This window comes from Ambystoma mexicanum, chromosome 10 (genome assembly GCF_040938575.1).
Source record: "Ambystoma mexicanum isolate Mex_15411 chromosome 10, UKY_AmexF1_1, whole genome shotgun sequence".
NCBI classification, from domain to species: domain Eukaryota; kingdom Metazoa; phylum Chordata; class Amphibia; order Caudata; family Ambystomatidae; genus Ambystoma; species Ambystoma mexicanum.
Window position 1 is genome coordinate 111,072,516 of NC_090932.1, and position 22,499 is coordinate 111,095,014.

Below are 22,499 nucleotides of genomic sequence, written 5' to 3' on the forward strand. Positions count from 1 at the left end.
ATCCTGTGTGTTTGTCTCGTTTTACAGTGTCCTCCTTCACTGAACTCAGGTCTGCCTGCTGCCGCGCGCCGGCAATTTGATTTGCAGGGTTCCTGCTGCTTCCATCTCCAGTGGCGCGCACCCGGTTCGGCTCCCCAGCCCGCACGTAGTTCCCAACGTGCTTCCTCCAGCCTGCCTGCAGCCACGTATCGACTACATTAATGTGCGCTCACACTCCCCGATCTTGATCTTGAGGGCATGCCTTTCCCAGGTTGCGTGCCCTTTGCTCCTTACTTGCCACAGTTATCTTCCGATGCCGTATGCAGTGTGTCATACAGCGGCTGCCTCCTCCATTCTAGCGCAACGCTTACTGCTCCCGAGCCGCAAGCCCCCGACACGCTGTTGTCCACGCGGGTGTCCCAGCCTTCAGCGGTGCATCCCATACACATATGCACGCTACTGCTCCTGGGGGCCACTTGCTGTGTTTCTGTGCCTCCCGGTCCTCACGGGGGACAGACTCATAGTTCTATTCGTGCACGCACGGCACCGAGCCACCATGCGCTCTACCTGCCGTGCAGTCTCCAACGTCCTCTGTTCGCCACTGGTGTCCGTACTCTTTGCCCTCTTCTGCCTGCGGGCCAGTGTGCTTGTGCTGTCACGGCAGCACGTCCGCTTACAGCAGCTTGCGTATTGTGCCTCCCTCAGCAGCCCTCTTCACCGTCGCTCCTGTTGTCTTCACAAGTCCCTTTGTCCTGGGGTCGCTGCCATTTTGTTGTTGTTGCTGCTCTCGTTCTGGTGCACAAAGTAACAAATCTCCTGTTCGCCCGGGTCAATTCATTTGTAGATAGGTAATTCTTCTGCCTATCACGTTCACACATCCATAATGCTGTTTTGGTGCAGCACTCTGCTGTCCGGCAGCTCACGCTTTCTAGGATCAATTGCTGGATCACGGAGCTCTGTAGAGATGCAGCCTACACCATGGCTGCCAAGCCACGTACCCTGAGCTGCATCCTTGTGTCTAACCCCATTTCACGTTACAATAAAGGTTTTTGAACTTTCTAATCTTGTGTCTGTGTCTACTTATGATACCATGCCTCCCTTACAGCACCAACGATCTATTGAATGGCTGCAGGAGTCCACCCTTGATCCAGGGTTTGGATTGCAGTTGCCACCAGGCCCAACGGCTTGGTGGCAACAGCAAAGATCGGCACCATTCAAACTGGCAGGGGCTGTCTATCGCTTATGCCCAGCAAAAGTCGGTCTGTGGTTCGAATTTGGTCTGGGACTGGACCGTCTCAGCCCCCACATCCGGCCACACACACAGATGGCGACTTTGTCTGAAAAAGCAGAGGCTTTGCACATATGCCAATTCCGGACCAGAGAGGTCAGGAAAAAGGCCAAAGTACAAAATGGTCAAAGGAAAGGCAAATATCTTGTGGCACATCTATTTTAGAGTGTATAAGCACTCTTTATGGCATTATGTGGTGAAATTAAAAAAATGCATGAGCAAAAAGTCAAAAATAACATCTGCCACAACGGTATTTCACTTTTAAGGTGATGTTTGCATTTTTAAAAATACAAGAAATCCACTAAGGGGGAGACCGTCTTCCAGTACTGAAAGTTTTGGGGATTGATCAGTTTCCCCATAAGAATTAGCAAAAAGTAAGGGAAGTAAAGCTGAGGGCATTACCGCCAAAAAGTCAGGTTAGCAATGAAACAATAGCAAAAAGAAAGGATGTCCCTTAGAAGGCTATGGGAGGAAAGCAGCAAACAGAAATTCTCTCCCAACACGTGTCAAGTTGATATTTGTGCTATGTCTTTTCTTAGAGGAGTATGTCTTCAACTCTCTCCACTGTTCTTAATAATTTACAAACTTCAATTCTTCTTTCAAAGAGGTTTTTTTATGTTGAATTTTTTAAAACATTTTTTTACAAGGTGTTTTTATTTAAAGATGAGTCGTTCCCATGGGATTTGTGTGCTTACTCTGTGGGCGAAGGAACATGAAATAATGCACCAAAAGAGATCTCTTGCTGATGTTAGGAAATGTGGTCTGTCATGGCCTAGCGCCACCATGATCTGTTTTAGGGCGACTCTGACAGGCAGCATGAATGCTTTATCACTGTGTGCTGCTACTAGAGAATAGGCCTCACCTTCTGCACATGGGATAGTTACCAAGGTACTGCAGCAAAGCTTTGCTCATGCTTGCCTGATCGTTTTACTCTTACGCTGTGGGGTTTAAATTCACATTTCTTTCACTTATTTTTGTATGCCAAGATTTCACACCGCTGTTCGCTTTTTCAGACAACCTCTTAACAAATACTGTTTTCAGTTGTGCAATGAGCTGAAACGTAATTGCCAGCTCTTTAACTTCTTCTCCACTGACTTCTCAACTAAATGAACATATTTAAAGATCCCACAGTGATAAACTGGATCATGTCCCACAAAGTACAATCTGAATGGGCTCCCTGACTATCCACATCTGCATTCAAAAAGGGTCCACTAAAGAGCCCAAAGAGCTTTTATCTGCTCAGTTGGCTGTTCAAGATGGAAAGGCAGTTGTAGCATGCTTTGCAATGTTCCACATGTTTTAGCAGAAAGGTCTTATGCCCATTCAGCTTCTGGATTCTCTTTCGTCATCTTGAAATGGGATGGCTTGAATAACCTGAACAGAGGGAACTGGGCCAAAGAAAACAAAATCACCTTGACACTCCACATAGCTTTCATATTACACCTCCAGTGCCTACTCTTAAAGCCTAACTTGGATTTCCCAGTATCTCCTCCTTTTCCTAACAGTAAAGCAATCCCCCACCTTGTTCACCACTGTGGCCTGACCCTGTATCCTCATAATCCTGCGATCCCTGACAGGAGACTATGCAGGCAGAGAGGGAAAAGGTCGCTCCCCTTAATCATGAGCTCAGTCTTTAACTTCTCTGCCTTTTCCTGGGTCAGTGCCCCTCTCTTCTTGCTTTCTCTACCCTCTTCTTGACTGTCTTCTGCATGTCTTGTTTTACCTTCATTTTGATCAAGGCTTCAATAGTTCTTTGACTGGCGCTTCTATCACTGTTCTTTCATCATCCTCCTTGACCTCTCCCTCTTATGTCCTCCACTACCCTCCTGTATCAGCTCCTATCCTCCTCTCTCTCCATGTATCCGCTCCCCTCTGCTGCGGAACCTGTATCTGCTTCGCTCCTTCCCTCCGTTTGTCATGTTTTAGCTTCCCTTCTCTCCAGGCTTCATAAACTGCCTGTTTCTACTTCCCAGGTCTTACATTTTGTCTCCTTCTTCCTTCTCTGGGTTCAAGCGTCTTCTCCCACTACTTTCTCTCTCCCTCTCCAGGTCTGTCTGCTCTACCTCCCCCTTGCGCCTCTGGACACAAGCTCCCTACTTCTCCTTCCCTTGGCTGCCTTCTCTAACCGTTTTCCTGCAACTTGCCACCGCTGCACTCAAAAACACCTTTTCAATGTGGTTCTAGGCATGCCCCCTTGTATAGGGCTTGTGCTGAATGGATGTACGTTGTAATATCGGGACCCAAAAGATCGAATTACAAAATTGCGATCCCCACCTTGTATTTTGTAACCCTATCGTTTTGGGGTGGCGGGGTGGGGGGCAAGGGGGTTGTCCACTGCCACACACATAATGGGTACAGGGTACACTCCTGCAACCCCCGCTCTCCTTGTTCGGTATTTTGGGATTCAGTCCTTTTAACCAGTACAAATGCACACTAATTGTGCATTCAGTCTTTTAGATACAATATTTTTCGTTCAATACTGTGCTGAATGACTTTCTGAGAAGCTGGTGGGATCACACAACCTTTTAGTGGTAGGGCTGTTTTGTTGGCTGGGTGGGATCTGCTATTTATTTCCTCCCTACCTCCTTTGATAAGGTTCAAACAGAGCCTGTTAGTTTGGGCTTTTCCATAGCCTATGTAATTTCATCTGGGGAAAGTGTTGCTGCTTGAGCCAAGGACCTGGGGATCTCATTCCGAGGTCATTTTTACCAATGTCGGCGAGGTCCGTTTGTCCCAGTATTCAGACTGGAAACCAGCTTTTAGCAGAAATATATTTTCATGCTCCCTCTCCTAAATCACACAATTTAAAAGAATGACTCTTGTACATTCCTCCCCTAATAGTATTTCAACAGCTTGCAGCAATCGTTTCCAGGCATGCAGTATTAGCTGTGCTTAGTGTTTATATTTCAATGATTTAGGGTAGTTTGCATTTTTAAAAATCTAATTTATGCTAAACTGTGTGTGAACCTTTCTCGTCCCATGCTCTAGAACTCCCAGCCAGCAGAGGACCACTCTCCCATCTCGAGAAAGGAGTTTGTCCGCTTCCTGCTTGCCACACCTACAAAGTCTGAACTGCGTTGCCAGGTAAAGTACTTGAGCTTGTGGCAATATTTGACAGGGAGTGGAATGAATATTTAAAAAGACAATCTAGTATAGTTTCACAAGTCAAATTTACTGGTTGTTACCCTTTATTATCCCTATTAATATCTGTGTATATTTTCTTTGTTGTGTTTATATTTCTTCACTAGGTTCGGGTTAGGGAGTCAATCCTTTGGCGAGGGATGTGTAATCATCTAACCTACTGGTAGAACAGTGTGTCACTGAAAATGAAATAATAGACTCTCCAATGGTAGCTGTAGCAGAGCAGTCAGACTTAACTTCAGGAGGGAGAAAGGCTAGCAGAGAACTACAATTAATCCCAATAGTTGCTACAAAATAATTCACCACACTGGTATACACAGAACATATTTATAATAAGAAAAATAACATAACAGAGCATATTGTAGATAAACACACTGTAAATGCCCAGTTAAGGCCTAACTCAGTATTTACCTTAATATGTAAGCCCCATACCCGTTGAGGTTTAGAATTCCAGTGTTGAGTTAAAGAGTAGACCTCTTTTTTTAATTTATTTTTTATTTATTTTCATTTGTAAAACGCACAAACTGCCCTCGGGCATCATGGCGCTGTTAAGAATAATAGCTTGGTTACATAAGTGCATATGGTCAAAATCGGTGGAATAAAACAAGAGAGCCAACCCCATCTTGAAGGGTGGTAACAGCAGGTAATGCATAGGTCAAAGTTGGTGGCATAAGACATGAGAGCTAGCCCCATCTAGAGGAGTGGTAACAGGTCCTGCGTTCGGTTAAAATCGGAGGCATAAGACATGAGCACCAACCCCTTCTTGAACGGTGGCGACAACAGGTAATGCAGAAGGACGGAGTAGGTGGTAGGATATGCGTGTCAGCCCCTGGCTACGGGCGGCAGTAGCATACGATACTTTTTAGTCGGAGGAAGGTGTCATGGGTAAAAAGGGTAGCCGACCCTTAGGCGAACAGGGTGGGGGGCGCACACATACAGTGGGCGACCAGGGGGATAGGGTGAGCACACATACAGTGGGTGACCATGGTGGGTTCTGGGGGGGACCCATACAGCGGGCGACCAGGGGGCGCTGGAGGAGCACCCATACAGCAGTCAACCAGTGGGGGGGGCTGGGTGAGCACGCATACAGCAGGCGACCAGAGGGGGCTGGGGGAGCACACATACAGCGGCAATATTACACAAGTCATTACCATCATGCTCTGGATTCAGGGATGCTACAAAACTATTTGTAGGTTTCCTGATGTACTCTAAATAAAAGTAAGATACTGTGAGAAACCTGAGGGTATTCTCACGCTTACTCCCCTTGGATCCTCTACACAGGTGGCCAGGGAAAGGCCCATTGCTTTTGGATCCTGACTGGGGGTGAATAAGCGAGGGGAGGGATCACCTGGGTGGAGGGTCTCAATAGAGAGTGGTGTGCCTTTAGGCGAGACATGGTATCCCCCTTATCCCAATGACCTCCCCCGACCTTCATGGGCTATTGTATGCCAACTCCACTTCTTTGGGACACCTGACAATACTGAGACTAGGAAGTGTGAGAAACCAGAAGGTGTCTCACCCGCTAGTCCCCGGGGATCTGTCATCCAGGTGGCCAGGACACGGCCATCGCTTTTGGATCCAGTTCCTGGGGGTGGACCAGTGTGAGAGGATCACCTGGATGAGGGGTCTTCAAGGAGTGGGAGTGGGACACCGGATGGTGAGACGCGGCATCCCCTACCCTCTAACACCTTTTCCCCATCATACCAGGTAGGATACTTTGGAACTCAGCCACCCCCCCCTTTCCCGACACAAACACTTTCTCACGGACATTTCACCGTGAGCGAAAACGGGCGAACACCAGAGCGGTATACCTGACATGTCCCAATACAATGGTCAGTCAAGGTCAGGCAATTACTGATCATTACACACACCTGACTCCATCACACTTCCCCACACAGATAAAAGGCAGAGCACGTAAGCACACACTGAGCAAGATAAAGTACACGGGGAAGCAGCAGTTCCAAGATGGCAGTTTACTACAAGGAGAAAGACGGCAAGACCAGAAAGGGTTGCAAGGAGGTAAGTGCCCTTTACCTTTTCAGACTGTTACTTTTGTGAACCTTGGAAAATAAGAAACCTGGGACTAAAGCTGAAGAAACCTGCATTGTTTGTCAGAGGTACTCGGGGCTCTCCCGCTTCGATAACCAAGGCGGGCAGCAGCGGTTGCCGCAGTGGTACTGTCCTTGGCTCCTACAACAAAGCAGCACCACTAAAGACAGCACAGCCGGTGAGTCGGAGAGACTGATACCAGACCAGCCTGTGTTCGAACCAAGGTTGCAAGCGGCAACAATGTATGAAGAAATCTAAATAGAACCGCATATGAAATGTATGTGACAAGCGATGCAAATATAATTGAAAAGCAGAGGAGTGACTAAACTTTTGGAGGCTAAAAAAGATACCGTAGACAGAGTGGTGCAGCTCCTCATCGGTGCTCATTCGAAGGTCTATGTTAGTATCCAACTGGTTGTAAACTGTGAAAATAGAATTTTGAGATCGAAGTGGTCCTGCAAGGGCTCAAGCTGAACCCTGTCCACATTCGAAAGACTTTGATAGTTTAATGCAAACTGAAATTGGTGTAGGAGGAAGGATCTGAGCCCGGCTGAGGGGGATCCGGGGTGAATCACCTGAATTGGATACTTATAAGAGGAAAGGCACTTTGTGTTTTGTTCTGGTACATCACACCCTCTGAATCAAGAGACTATGATGAACAGAGACATGGGCACAGTAAGTCCTGATGCTGGTAATGGAACTGTATCATTGTGCCGAAGAAGCCAGAGTGTGTGCTTTGCTCGAGTGATCCGTCTTGTCCCATGCTGAAAACGTGGGAAGGGAGGCCAACGGCCTGAACATCCTGACATATCATTTTATGAACACTTCTTTCTGGTGTATAAAAGGAGAAGCTGTGAAGTGGGACGAGGGAGAGACCTGGAGAACTTGGGCAGAGATTAGCAGGAAACACCAGGACTCTGGAGGCAGCCGTGGTGGGACCCGAGGTGTAGACAGGACGCCATCTGACATCCCCAAACTGAGGGAAGCCTCCTGTGTTAAGTGGGAACAAACAGAGCTGCGGCGAGGGAAGAGCAAAAAAGACGCTGTGTCCAGCCTCGCAGAGGTATTGAAGCTGCCTGTGTCAGCTGAGCTCTGACCAGACTCGACCAGGGCTTGCGGAACTCGAAGCAACAGCCAGAGCAGCAAAGGAGAGCAGCAGCGAGAAACACCGGAGGAAGACGCTTGCTAGGCAATATTGTATGCAGTACTCTTTGGGAGACTACACCAACCTTGTCCTCCTGGCAATAGGAACCCAACCTTTGGTATAAATCTGTACTACACAGGTTGGTGGTGTGGCTGAGCAGCCAGGCTTATCTCAAGAGGGGTCAATGTGAGCTGTAGGGTTGTAGCATAGAGATTCACAATGACAAGTATCCAAATAAACTCTTACACTCAAGGTTTCTTGATTAAAGTTGAATTAAGGACTCTGACTGCAGAGGGAAGTCAAGTCTGAGAAACTGTTTTTGAAGCTACTTTTAAGAAACAATTTATTTGTTGAATATTGAACGGATAAAAGAGAATTAAAGGTTCTTGTTTGTATGACCTGTAATGGGTGGTCCGTGTGGTCTGACCACTGTGCCAAGACCAGAGAATCCCATTTGTGTTAAGGAAACCTACTATTGTGTCACAAGAAAAATGACTTGGTGCATTTAAAGCTTGGGGAAGGGAACCCTGAGCTGTGAAGAATTGTTAGAATTTATTTTTAAAGACGGAGCCTCAAGATACTTCCTTTTGTGACAACTGTTACATTGAACTTGGAAGGGAAACCTGACATTTAAAATAAGGTGGGGGATCTGTATCACCTCAAATCCAAGAGAAGCTCATTTGAACACTGGTGAACTTCATGGTACTTAGGGAGGAGGAGCTGAAGAATAAGCGTGAGCTGGAAATAGCTCAGAACTTTATTTTTGGAACACTGTTTAGTTTATGGTTGACATCTCTACACATTGTTTTATTTGTGAGGACTAGCATAGGTTTTGGACACAGACCAACTTTTAAGTTGAACTTACTGACACAGACTAACTATCCTTAGTTTCTTTTAGGTAGGGAAATCCCACCTTAGTATAGGGCAAGTTAGGCCTTACACCATCCTGACATTTGAGTTAACAAAGGTATTTTTGTTGCTTTTAATCTGTTGTCTGTGTCTCCTTCCATGATGCCAACCTCACAATACATAACACATATGTAGACAATACAATGATTGTACTTGGAAGTAGAGCACAGGACTACCAAAGCTCGGGGATATATTTTACTAAGAAAGTCCATAGTCCCAGAAGGGGCATATTTCCTTCCAATGAGGAAACAGTATAAGGATCAAAAAAGGATGTGATTAGCAAGAGCTAAAATTACTTTCTGGGTATCTGCCATCAACCAGTAAGCAGGAGCGGCATTTCGTCAATTATATGTGACCCATTATGCTTTAAATATCTACTGGATGTGTCCCAATGCTTATTTGTACACATTACTAACTGCACAAGGATAATGTCATATGGATACGTTTGTATGACACCAGTTGGTCTGTGGAGCCAAATGTATCACCAGGTAGCTGTTGGTATCAAGCCAACCAGGTTTTCCAGGGCTATAAACAGGAGAAAAATAGCTCCAAGCAATTTTAAACCCAACAGTAGCAACACTGAATGATGCAATGTATATTCTGGGCAGGAGTCTAATACAGGGACTTTAGGGGGGACTTTGAAAAATACCACTTTCCTACTACAAAGCCCTGCAGTGTCAGTTTTGGTTGTTCCAGTGTTGAGAAAAGTGCCCAATAGAAAGGAACCAAAAACCATCTAAGCCCCAGTTCCTTCACACAGGTGCTGTAAGGAACTCATGCTAGCAATAGTAAAGATAGACACAGGTGATCACGATTCAAGGGTGTTTATTTAAACCATATGCAGGTTGCAAAAACGCCTAACCTAAATCTAAGATGGGAGCAAGCAACAACCATCAAATGAAAATAAGCCAGTCCTTGTGGCGTCTTGTCAAAGTAAAAAGGCCTATATTAACAAAAACCTATTGCCAAATCCTTACAACTAAATATAGAAAGAGTGTGGGATAGGAATTTTAATAAAGGAGAAAAGTGTTCACAAATAATAAGTCAGGATGTGATTGCCAGGGGTCTCCCTTCCCCACGTTTTCAGCACGGGACAAGCTAAGTCTCCTGAGCACAGCACACACTCAATCCGTCCCAGCACAAGCTAACAGTACCGTATCCGTTATCAGGTTCTTCGGTGGTTAAGTCTCTTGCCTTTGAGCCCTGATGCTCTCAACAAACACAAAGTTCTGTTCTGCGACCACTTTGGGTGATGGCTTCACCCCTGGGTCCCCCTCTTCTGGGCACAGACACCTCAGAAGTCTTATTCAAACAAATGATCAAGACCGTACCTTTCTCAGTGAACTTAGGGTGATAACCTTCCACCCCTGGATCTCCCTCGGCCGGGCTCGGAGCCCAGATGACAAGGGGGACACTTTGCATCCCCTTCTTACTTTCACAAATCTTGATGTCTTTTTAAACGGGTTTCTGGCCTTTGCCTCTGGTTGTCGGCTTCCCTCTGCCGGGTTCACTTTCGTCGACTTTTGTAACGCACTGTTCATAGAACTTTAGACTCCTATACTCAAAAGTCTTAATGTCTTTTCAAACAATTCACTGTGGACTTCCCTCCGGGTTCACTCCTGTTGACACAATGTTCATGGGACTTCAGATTCCATCCCATCTTGTTAGCATCCCTCCACCAGGCTCACTCTTGCCAACTTTTGCAACGCACTTCTCATACCATGCAGTATTTGTCTCAAACATCTGTCAGTCAGACTTTCGAGTGTACAGAGAATTTGACAAGAGCCCCTTATGACCACTTTGACACCCTTCCAGCTTTTCCTAAGGCCTTCTGGTTACTGTATTTCAAATAGGGTAATCGCCTAGAGTTCCTCGAGTGAACATCCAAGTGGTGTTTTATTCTGCTATGCTGGCTTTCCCCTTTTCTTTTATCAACAGTTCTTTATTTATTCAAAGTTCAATTAGACGCTTGCTACTTTCGTTCAACACAGTTCGGTTTCTTTATCGGCTCTCCCCTCGACTCACTGTTGGGCAGAATCCTGTGCAGTTCCCTGGGGGAACACTGCAAAAAGATTAAGACTACAGGAGTAAGCAGTAAACCCAATTGGTAGCAGTCTGTACCACCCAGATTTACCTGGTAGCTGTGGCTGAGCAGTCAGACTTCTCTCAAGATGAGTAGGGCAGTATACAGAGCATACACAATAGGGCCAAAAACACAGTGGAGCAAACAAACACTGACCAGAGCTTGGCATTAAAAGTATATAATTATTTATTTAAAACACACTTTAGGAAATACACTAAGCACTATAGATCAAAGCAAGTTCAAACACAATCAGAAAAAGTATACACACCTCCCTTAATAATTTAGACAAGTCTAGGCCAAAACACCATTATTTGTAAAAAAAAAAAAAAAAAAAAAAAAAAAACACAGATGAGAGCGCTTAACTTAGATGGCACTCCAATAATTAAGTTAGAGGGAGAGAAAGACAAGTCATGAAAATAAAACAGTTCCCAACACTTTTCTAAGACCAGAGCAAGCTAGTGAAGGCAGAGTTTACTGTAGAGCCAAAGTTCATAGGCCAGGGCCACTTTAAATGGAGTAAGGCGAAATGTGCCCAAGATCACACAGTTTAAAAATGTACTCAAGTCTTTGCAAAAATGTTCAAAAGAGGTTGGTTTGATGCGAAAGATAAAGTTGGGTCTGGGGGCCAACCCAGTTGGAAAGCCAAGGATTTAAGGGTCACCTTTGGCAATCCATGGAAAGGGAGGCCAGGTGGAACACAGTACCTTTAAAAGTGAGGAAGCTCCAGCGGTGGCAGTTGTTCCTGGCAGTGGGTGCAGTTCGTGGTTCCGACCAGGGAAGGAGAAGATCTCGTTGAGGAGGAAACTTGGAGTCGTTGCACTGCCCAGGGATGAAACCAGCCGCAGAGTTCGTTCGGTTAAAAGGTGCGTTCCTTTTATTTGCGGTTCCCGTGGACTGAAGCTTGGCTATCCGGCCACCAGGTGCTTGGCACTGGCGATTCGACCAAGGGGCGTCCTGGAAGGCGAATGTCGAACTGGTTGATCCCACCAGCTCCGTGGGAGAAGACTCTTACAGTAGAAGATCTTTTCTTGTCGTCGGGGAAGTGGTGAGGTCGTTGCAGCAGGGCTCCACCGTTGGTGTCGTGGTTACAGATGGCTCAGCTTCTCCCCTCTTCGGATTTCTCAGGTCCAGTGGCGACTTCTGAAGTTCCAGTCCCAAAAGCCATGCTTTTATGCAGAAAACCTCCCATTCAACACCTTAGCTGTCAGTCATACATGCTAAGTGGTGAGCCGGGCGGCTCACCACTTGGCCAATCAGAACAGAGTGCGACTTGGGTTGCTAAGGCAACGCAGTCCAGGGTGCCAATTCCCCCATCCACACATCCTGTGAATCCCAGACAGAGTGGCACCAGTTGGAGGGCTTCTGTGGAGAAGCCCGCCAAAAAAGTTGAACAAAGGGCCTGACCTTGGTTGGAGTTAAAGAGACGGACACGTATGCCATTTTGCAAAAGAGTTCTGGCGAAAAGACCCAACCAGTGATTTTATATTAATTAAATAACCGGTGGTATCTTTACAATGCACCAAAAAAGTGGTGCGTTTAAAATGAATAGGAAAATCCCATGGGAAATATTCTGGTGGAATATTTCGCGTGGTAACCACTGCCACCAGCCAGAAACTCGACAAGGGGGGACTGGACAGTGCCCCTTTGGAAACAGACCCAGGGGTAATCTAATTAACCCCTTCCAGTACTGCCACAATATGATGGTTTGTACTGGTTCTGTTCACAATTTTGGACTAATAAAGCCAATGGTGACTTTACATGCCCTGGGAGACAGTAGTCAGTCCCAGGGTCTGGAGGCTGTTTGGGGGTCACTATGACACCCCTGTGTTACTGCACTGATGGTGCTGTGTAACACATATATCAAAACAGATGATACCCTATGGAGTAAAAGAGCCCATAGCCCATAAGCACATACCAAGTCAAAGACATACCTCAAATCATGTCTAAGAGTCTCACTCTTAGCAGGAGAAATAAACAAACCCCAAAAATCCAGCAAAGCTGCTGGGGGGCTCACTAGGTTTGGGAAATTAGCCTCATAAGATAATTCTCCCTAACACTCGCAAGCTGTGATGAAGTGCTTTACTTTCTTGTCTGTAGAGTCAAGGCCGGTATCATTGAGCCATGCGTCTCTCCCGGACGTGGCTGTCCGTGCAGAAGTCACCCGGGAACAGTTGACATCTGCTGCAACACATCCTGGCTATTTTCAGTGGTCTTACAATTCCTTCTCTTGAGGCTTCACAGGTCTCTGTCGATAAGGGCAAGGTCACTTCTCCCCTTGGGATCCTCTTGACTTGCGCCGTCTTTCTCCTCCTCTTGAACTGCCGTGCTGAGTTAGCGCTCACTTTGTGCTGTCTGCCTTGTTTGTAGTGTGCTGTCCTGCTCCACCTTTTATCCCTGTGGGGAAGATAAAGGCCGTCGGGTGTGTGTGATTCTGGTCAATTGCCTGACTTTGCCTGACCCTTCTATTGGGACATGTCAGGTAAACAGTTTGAGAATTAGTCTGTTGTCTTTCATGTTGTGCGAAGGTGTTTGCGACGGAAAAATGGGGGTTTAGAGTGTCTGAGTATTCTACAGTGTAGGATGAGGAAGAAGTGTTATAGGGAATTACAACCCTTGTACCAGGAGGGTTGGTGACCTTAGAAGGGAGAGATGGGCAGGGTTTGGGAAACCAATTGGAATGACCGGAATGGTTATCATAAGATGAACAGTGGGGGGATTGTGGGAACGGTAGTGTTTTGTTTGGGCCGACGGGAAGCATGGGAAAGAATAATCATAGGGATGTGGAGAAGAATGGTTGGATCTGGGCAGGAGAGTTTTAACAGGAGTAAGCAAGGCAGATGTATTAAAACATATATGAAGATTTTAGGGATTTTGTCGTCCTCTTTCTTCCTCTCTGGTACCATACCGCGTCTCACGTGGGGTATTTCCCTGAGCACCACCCTGGGTTCCCCTATCCATGTGATCCTCTTACTCATTTGCTCCTAGGGTTGGGGTCTGAGAGTGTTGGCCTTTCTCAGGCCACCTGAATGAGGGTTTCCCGAAGTCTGCTTGGGAGAATACCCGCAGGTTTCTTACAGTACCTGTCAGGATTGCACATTATGTACCTCACACTTGCAAGGACCCTAAGAGAATTGGGCGTTTTAGGTATTATTCCTGGAGAACTAGAAAGGGAGGTTTGTTTAAATATTAGACAAATTCTGGTTGCAGTGTAATAATTTTCATTTTAAAGTTTGTTCATCTTCCCTTAACTAATTTTCATTTAGAAAGATGAAGTCCTCCCAAACTTCTCAGCAGTGATTGGTTTAGATTATAGCAGTCAACATTGTGTTCTCACTTGGAATGTTCATTATAGTTCTAAACTGCCTTTCATTAAAGTTTCTACCTGAGTAGGTCATGTTATAGTTGGCTCCAGTAAATAAAGTTTTTGTTTTCATTTAAAAAGGTTGTGATTACTTGTATTTTAGTTTTCAACACATCTAGCATAGTATTCTATTTAGATGAAGACTACAGTAGAAGAAAGAAAACATTTCTAAGTGACTCTGATGCTGTGCAGCCGATTCCAGTCCTCCAGTTAGACAAAGCTAAGTGAACCTTTGGATCTTCAGAAATTATTTAATATTAGATTAGAAAGTTTAGTCATTTGTAGAGAGTAGAAAATGTATTAAAAGATTGCATTCTTATTTTAGGAACACTACTGAAATAAATACAAGGTCATTCCAGTGAAGACAGACTGAAGTGCCAGCAGTAGGAGTTCCAGAGAGTTCCAGAATTGTCTTTCTCTCTCTCTCCAATTCCCCTTTCCCCTTGGGTTTGCCTGTCCAGTAGTTTTATAGTTACTGGATTGTTGGGCAGGCAGGCGTCGGGGGTTTAGAGGACCAGCTTCACTCCTGCAGGATCCTTCAGCAACAGTGTCTGACAGAATGAAAGGCCCACAAAATGGATCCTGCCTGAGTGAAGATGGATCCTGAGTCAGGGTTGAGTTTAGTAGCTTTGGAAAAGATTTTATTAGAAGTAAAAGAAGAATTAAGGGAGACTAGGAAAGAGACCTTGTCCCTGGGAATTAAGATGGAGGAGTTAAATAGTCAAGTCAAAAAGGGAGATTCAGCAGGATCTTCAGGTTTGAGATTTGGGTTAGAAAAAGAACCACCCATTTTGTATCCAGAAGAAGTTGAATTAAAAGAACCCAGAATAGTTGCACAAAAAGAGAGGAGTAAATATTTTTTCGGGAGGAACAATAGTATCTACACCTTTCCCCAGAAAGATTTGGATGGGATTTCAGGAAATTCAAATCATTCATTATGCAATGTGAATTACATTATATGTGCAGACCAGAGGCATTTCCCACAGAAACTTCTAGAGTAGCATTTCGAATCTCATATCTCACTGGAGAAGCGGCAGCTTGGTCAGTGCCTCTTGTAGAGAGAAGAGCAGTAGAGTTACATAGTTGGTCGGATTTTAAGTTGATTTTTGGAAGAATGTTTGATGGAAGAACACATTCCCAGAATGTAGATGGAGAACTTTTAGAGTTACGCCAGGGAACTCGTGAGTTGATTTCTTACATCACACAGTTCAGGGGATTAGTGTTGGAAAGTGGTTGGCCCGAAGAAAAAAGTTTCAATTTTTTATAGAGGTCTACGAGATGAGTTGAAAGATGCTTAATCAAATATTGCAGAGAGACCAACCTCTAGTGAAGATCTGATTAATTTAGTGATGCAATTAGATATGAGATTGGGAGAGAGAAGATTAGAAAAGCGAAGACATTTTTCTGAGAATAGGGTTTGGTTCAGGAATGAATGTCCCAGTACAGAGCAAGTTAAGGAGGTTAAGAGTTCTCTGCGGAATGATACAGTTAGTTCAGTTAGACCACCATTGACTAAGGAAGAAAAGGATAGAAGAAGAAAAGAAAATTTGTGTCTGTATTGTGGTGATAGTACTCATTTTGTAGGGAAATGTCCACGTACCCCTAAGCGATTTCAACCATTTACTGGATAGGTCAACAGGTGGCAAATACAGTTCAGACTGCAGTTCCATACATCACATTAAACATATCCTTTACTTGGGAAGGTAAGCCAAAATGTGGTGGACCGTGTGTTATAGATTCTGGGGCAACAGGACATTTTTTTGATATTGGTTTGGCAGGTAGATTGGGAATTCCTGTAGTTAAAAAGGGAATACCAGAGCAAGTACAAACTGTAGATGGATCACCACTTACCTCAGGGTTGATAACACAAATGACAGCTAAATTGGAGATGAATATTGGGGAAGAGCATAGTGAAGAAATTTAGTTTGAACTAATTGATGCACCACAGTTACTGATTATTTTAGGCATGCCATGTCTATTTTTACATAATCCCATAATAGATTGGGGAAAAAGAACAGTAGTTTAAATCGGGTTTTTGTAAAGAACAATGCTTAACAAGGTTAACTGAGGAAGGTCAGGAGGGAATTTTTAAATCTATTGGAGTCTGTTTAGCAGCTGGGTTGGTGAACAAGCATATAGTAGGGGCAGTAGTTGGAGTCTTACCAGAGTGTTCTAAGGATTGTCAGGATGTTTTTGATAAGATGGAAGCTAATGAATTACCACCTCATAGACCATTCGATTGCAAAATTGATCTTGAAATAGGAGCACCAATTCCTTGTGGAAGAATGTATGCTCTTACAGAAAAAGAGAACAAGTTCTTAAAAGAATATTTAGAGGAAAATCTAGCTAAAGGCTTTATTCGACACTCGCAATCAGCAGCAGCCTCACCTCTGTTCGTTGTCCCAAAGAAAGACAAAACTCTGAGAACTTGCATTGACTACAGAGCTCTGAATAAAATTACTATCAAAAATCACTATCCATTACCTTTAATATCAGTAATGTTGGATAGAATTCAAGGAGCTAAGATTTTTACAAAATTGGATCTACGAGGGGCCAATCACCTGGTTCGTGTTTGTGAAGGAGACGAGTGGAAAACCACATTTAGAACGCGCTACAGACTTTGAGTATCAGGTGATACCATTTGGCCTCTGTAACGCACCAGCAGCATTCCAATTTTTTATAAATCAGGTCCTTCGCGAATAGTTAGATGTATTTGTAGTTGTGTACATTGATGGCATCTTGATTTATCCAAAAGAACAACAACATTTGGAACATGTAAAAAAGGTTTTAGTGAAACTGCGTGAGAACCATCTATTTGCAAAACTGGAAAAGAGCCAGTTCCACACACATTGTGTGGAATTTTTAGGCTTTGTGTTATCTCCGGAAGGTCTTGAAATGGATTTGAATAAAGTAAAAACAGTAAGAGATTGGCCACATCCAGGTTCTGTAAAAGATATTCAATGTTTTATTGGATTTGCACATTTTTATCATCGATTTATTCAAAAATGTTCTCAGGTGGCTTCTCCAATTACTAAATTGTTGAAAAAAGGAATGAAGTTTGTATGGAGTGGGGAGGCTGAAGACGCTTTTAAATTTCTTAAAGAAAAATGTATTTCAGGACCAATTTTGTTACATCCTGATGTGGATCAACCTTTCTTTGTGGAGGCAGATGCTTCTGATTGTGCCATGGGAGCAGTGTTATCGCAACACCATCCAGGAACAGGACAGATTCATCTGGTTACATTCTTTTCCAAGAAGTTTACATCAGCCGAGAGGAATTATACAATTACAGACCGAGAACTTTTGGCCATCAAGTCTGCATTCGAGGAATGGAGACATTATCTTCTGGGTGGACGTCATCGAGTTACAGTTTTAACTGATCACAGAAATGTGACCTTTTTGCATTCCGCCAAGACTTTAACACCAAGACAACTTCGTTGGTCATTGTTTTTTTGCAGAATTTGATTTTGTAATTACATTTAAGCCTGGACGTTTTAATGGAAAGGCTGATGCATTATCTCAATGCTTTCCAGGAAGTTTAAAGGCAGATGATTGTGTTCCAGGTTCACTCTGGTATGAGAAGAATTTTGTAGTGGGTGAAGTACATAAAAAAGTAGATTTTCGAGAACAAATTCATCAATCATTATCCAAGGAATAATTGGAAGAATGGGAAGCTGGAGATCCTGTGCGAAGTATTAAGGAAGGTTTGCCTTATGTAGATGCAAGATTGTATCTTCCTTCTGAGGAGTTACAGGAAGAGGCCTTGAAGAATTGCCATGACTCGCCTTTGGCTGGTCATCCAGGAGTAAAGACTTTGGAACTTATTGGAAGAGAATTTTGGTGGGAAAAGATGCGTGAAGACACAAATCTATGTTAGAACATGTGAAGTTTGTATTCGAGCAAAAACGGATCATCAAAAGGCTGCTGGTTTAGTAGAACCTCTACCGATTCCGCCCCGCCCATGGCATACAGTATATATATTGTGGAATTACCAGCTGACAAGGGATGTTTCACTATTTTAGTGGTGGTAGATGTTTTTTTCCAAGGCAGGACATTTCATTCCTATTAAGGGTGCTGCTACAGCAATGTCTTTGTCCACAGGCCTTTCTGCAGAATGTGGTGAAACTTCATGGTTTGCCAAGTCGAGTGATTTCTGATCGAGGAGCACAGTTTGTCTCAAAATTTTGGAAGGCTTTTTGTAAGGAGTTGGGAATTGAGATTCACTTGACTAGTAGTTATCATCCCGAGGGTAATGGCCAAACAGAAAGGGTGAACAAGGAGTTAGATAAGTACTTTTGTTGTTATTTGGGTTCAGATCACAGTTGGGTGGAGTTGTGGTTGGCAGAATTTTGTTATAACACTGTAAAGGTTTCTACTTCAATGTTACCATTTTTTGTAAATCGGGGATTTCATCCACGTTTTCTGAGGGGAGTTATTCTAGAGGATGTGGAAGTTTCTGATGTCGAGTGCAGGTTAAAAACTATGGGACAGAATTTAGAGAAGGCAGTTCGAGCTTTAAAAGTAAGCAAATTGAGTTACAAGAAATTTACTGATAGGAAACGTAGAGAGGCTCCTAAATATCAGGTAGGAGAGGAGGTTTGGCTATCCACTAAGAATTTGACTCTAAAAGGAAAACACATTTAGTCCCCGTTTTTTATTGGACCATTTGAAGTTGAAAAAGTATTTTCTCCAGTTACATTGAAATTGAAGTTGCCATCTAGTATGAAAATACATCCTACATTTCATGTCAATCTGTTGATGCCATGTAGAAGTGACACTAGATTATTGGGAGTTCCTGGTCCAGTATTGTCTGATGATGATGAAGAATATGAAGTTCAGGCTGAATTCGCCTCGACTAGAGAAGCCCTGCAAGGACGACTTCTCCCCTTGGTGGGACCAATCGACTCGAAGGTAAGCCCGTCTGGACATCCTCTCGAAGCTGGTTGCATTTCCACTGCTGCTGGAACCGAAGAGCCAGAGAGAGGAACACCAGATTGTGTGCGTTGCTTTTAAGTCGGACCTGAGCGCCAGGAAGATCCTCCGGACTTCGCGGTTGCAGGACTGACCAAGCCTTAGCCAGCTCAACAGAGTGCTGGAGCCCAGATGCGAGGAAAGTCCAAAGTGGTAGCCGAGTACCGCAGTGGTGCTATTTGCTGAGAGACAAGGAGCTGAAACCCTCTTCTCCCCACGACTGAGGCACAGGAACAACAGTATCTGCAGAGCTACACAGGAACAGAAGCCAGCTTGAACCATTTCTTCTAACCAAAGGTACTGTACAGTCTAAGAGCACTTACCTCTTGTTGTGTAGCCTTACTTGTTCTCTGTGGAGACTTGTCTTGGTTGCTTCTGTAGAGTTGCTTGCATCTTCTACCCCTCAGAAGACTAACCGCTTGTGGCCCTGAATTCATTTCTTCTTTTTCTACAAATAGTTATTAAACATTGTGAAAGACTTTTACTTACCTGCAAGAAGTTCTTCAGCTCACCTAGACTTTCGCCCAATTGACATTGGGCTTGCCTGGCTCCCTGAGTGACTCTTCTTCCCTTTGACGTTGCGCTTTATCTTTCCTTCCAGGAAGGGGTTAACTTACTTTGCTTTGGGGTTTCAAAAAGTACTTACCTGCTTCAGAATATTTGTGTGATCTCTTGTGTTATTCTAATATCCATTTTCTTAGACACCCATCGCAATATTACTCTAAATGTACCAATGATACATTAATGTCCACAGTGTCCTAGCTATTTAAGTCACCTAAGGGTGTAGGAAGTGTCTGTGTGCCATCCCAAATGGAAACTTGCTGATTTAGAGAAACTGTGTGTATTTTGGAGTGTATGTGTGTTACTGTTATATTGCCCCTTCTGAAGAAGGCTTATTCAAACTGACTGTTAAATAAATTAATAATTGTTTAATCAAGAAACTTTGAGTGCAAGTGTTTATTTGAATACTTGTTACTGTGAATCTCTGTAACTACCCTACTGCTCACATTGACCCCTCTTGAGATAAGCCTGACTGCTCAGCCACACTACCAACCTGTGTAGTTATATCAAAGGTTGGGTTCCTATTGCCAGGAGGTCAAGGTTGTTGTAGTGCACTCAAAGGGTACTGCACCAAATCTTGCCGAACAGTGTGCATTGTGTGGGTTAGTTGGAGATAGCGATGGTGTTCTGTAGTGGGGAGACCAAATTGTTCGGATAGGTCTTCAAAGGGTATCAATTTGCCATTTGTGTTTACATCTCCGATTTTTATTATACCCACTGCTATCCACCCCGGCCACACGTGTAATCTCCTTAGTTCGGGCAGGTTGCTGTTTCCCCATAATGGTTGCACTGGAGTAATCTTTTTCCCCAGCCAATGTATTTGTGATTATCTTTCCACAATGAAGCAATGTGCGTTGTCATTGTGCGGAGAGGGGGCCTTGGTAGTTTTTGATAAAGGCACATCAGTCACGATACACCCTGCATTGCCGCAATCTCTGCTCGAATGTGGGGTAATTCTTTGTTCCCATGCAGGATATCATTAATCACCGTCATTTGGCTCGCCCAGTAATAGGACTGCAGGTGTGGCAGTCCAATGCCGCCCTCCCAGATGGAACATTGTAGTGTTTGTAACATGATTTGTGCGTGTCCTCCTCCCCATAACAGCGTCCTAAGAGTGCTGTCAATTTTGTGGAATTCTAGATTTGGTATGCAGAGTGGAGCATTTTGAAGGCTGTATAGGAAGCGCAGCAGAGCCAACATTTTAAAGAGCGCCGCCCTCCCCAATAATGTTAGCGGGAGCAACACCCAGTGTCGGTCATCCGCGATAAATCTCTCTGTGACTGGTTTTAGGTTCCTAACTATATATTCCGAGAGGTCTGTCGTGATTTGGATTCCTAGATAGCGGAAGTATGCTAGTTCAATACAGTATGGGCACTGAGGAGGAATTCCTTGTGTTGCCCCTTTAACTGGAAAGAGGGTGGATTTGTTCCAGTACACTCTGAGCTTGCTAAAGGACCCGTATTGCGTGAGTATTTTTATGACTTCCGGAGCGAATCGGATCCCCTAAATATATCAGGAGGTCATCTGCGTACAGGGAGGCTCTTTCCTCACCTCACTCCGGCCAGCAAAAACACCTCCACGAGGTTTTGCAGCGTAAGAGTATGGCTAGGGGTTCAATAATTAATGCGAAGAGTAATGGGGACAGAGGGCATCCCTGTCGCGTCGTGTCCCCTTCCCCAGGTGGAAGATTCGTGATGGCCACCCATTGACGCTAACTTCTGCCACTGGAGATTCGTATAGGAGACGGATCCATCCCATAAAGGACTCCCCAAACCCCATTCAGAGCTTAATCACCCAAAGGTACTCCCAGAAGACGCAGTCAAAGGCCTTTTTAAAATCAATAGAGCAAGTAGTGCCAGAGGATCCTGGAGGGTAGGAGCTTTCTCTGACTCCAGATAAAGTATGGGGATATGCATGCGTGTGGACCTCTGTGGCATGAATCCACACTGGTCCGGGTGGACCAGTGAGGTTATTACCTTCTGCAACCTGTTCGAAAGCACCTCCGCCAAGATTTTTGTTTTGCTGTTGATTAACGAGATCGGCCTGTATGAGCTGCACTGCTCCGGACGCTTCCCCGACCTCGGGATGACAATTAAATTGGCCTTGCGGAGATCCGGATATAGGATCCCTTGCTCCTTGTAGTGCAGAAACATTTTGAGTAGGTTCAGAGCCATCTTGTTCCCTCCCAGTTTCTTCCATATGTCAATCGGGAACCCATTGGGTCCTGGTATCTTCCCTGACTGCAATTGTGATATGGCCGCCACAATTTCGTCCTCTGTGATATCATTGTCCTTAAGTGTTCTTTGTGTGGGGTACAGACAGGGGAGCATAATCCCATCAAGCACGTTGGTGTCGATAGGCTCATTAGGGAGTTTGTAGAGGTCAGAATAATAGTCTAAAAAGCCTTTGGCTATATTGCAGTCAGATTGTAATAGCTCCAGTTATGTTGTTCTGATTTCCCTGACGTGCCGGTGGCCAGTGTACCTGCGTTCCAGCCGAGCAAGAATTTTACCAGCCTTGTCCCCAGTTTCGCACAGTCTGGTACGCATCTCCGAGTGTGCTTGCTTAGCGTTATCTAGAGCGACATTGTGGAGGCGTTCTTTCGCTACTAAAAGGGAGCGATGCGTCTCAGGCGATCTACTAGCTATGTGTTCTGCTTCGTTTTGCAGGACTGCCCGCTCTGCCTCCACTATAGTTTGTTGGCGACCTTTCCTGTGGGCCGATAACCAGGAGAGAATCTCACCTCAGAGGACCGGTTTGTATGCTTCCCACAGTGTAGCTGGGCTGTCTACCGTTCCAGTGTTGAGCTCAAAATAGGTGGTTGTAGTCTCCTGAATATGCTCAATGAGCTCTGGGAAGCTAAGGTAGTAGCTGTTTAGGCACCATGAGGGGGGGCATCGGGATCGGCCTGTTTGTCGTCAGTTCCATCATCAGGGGTGAGTGGTCGGATATACTGCGTGGAAGCAGGGTTCCACTAATCGCTCTATATGCGTCAATTGTCGAGAGGAATTAA

At 44.7% G+C, this 22,499-nt stretch overlaps 1 protein-coding gene across 2 annotated transcripts in view; it reads left to right on the top strand.

The window, feature by feature from the left end:
* KCTD9 (potassium channel tetramerization domain containing 9) overlaps window positions 1-22,499 on the top strand; it is a 411,318-nt gene that overhangs the window by 262,181 nt on the left and 126,638 nt on the right. For both annotated transcript variants that reach the window (XM_069617594.1, XM_069617595.1), the window contains one exon: window positions 4,256-4,351. In XM_069617594.1, the coding sequence (XP_069473695.1) occupies window positions 4,256-4,351 (96 nt within the window). The remainder of the gene's footprint in view (window positions 1-4,255; window positions 4,352-22,499) is intronic.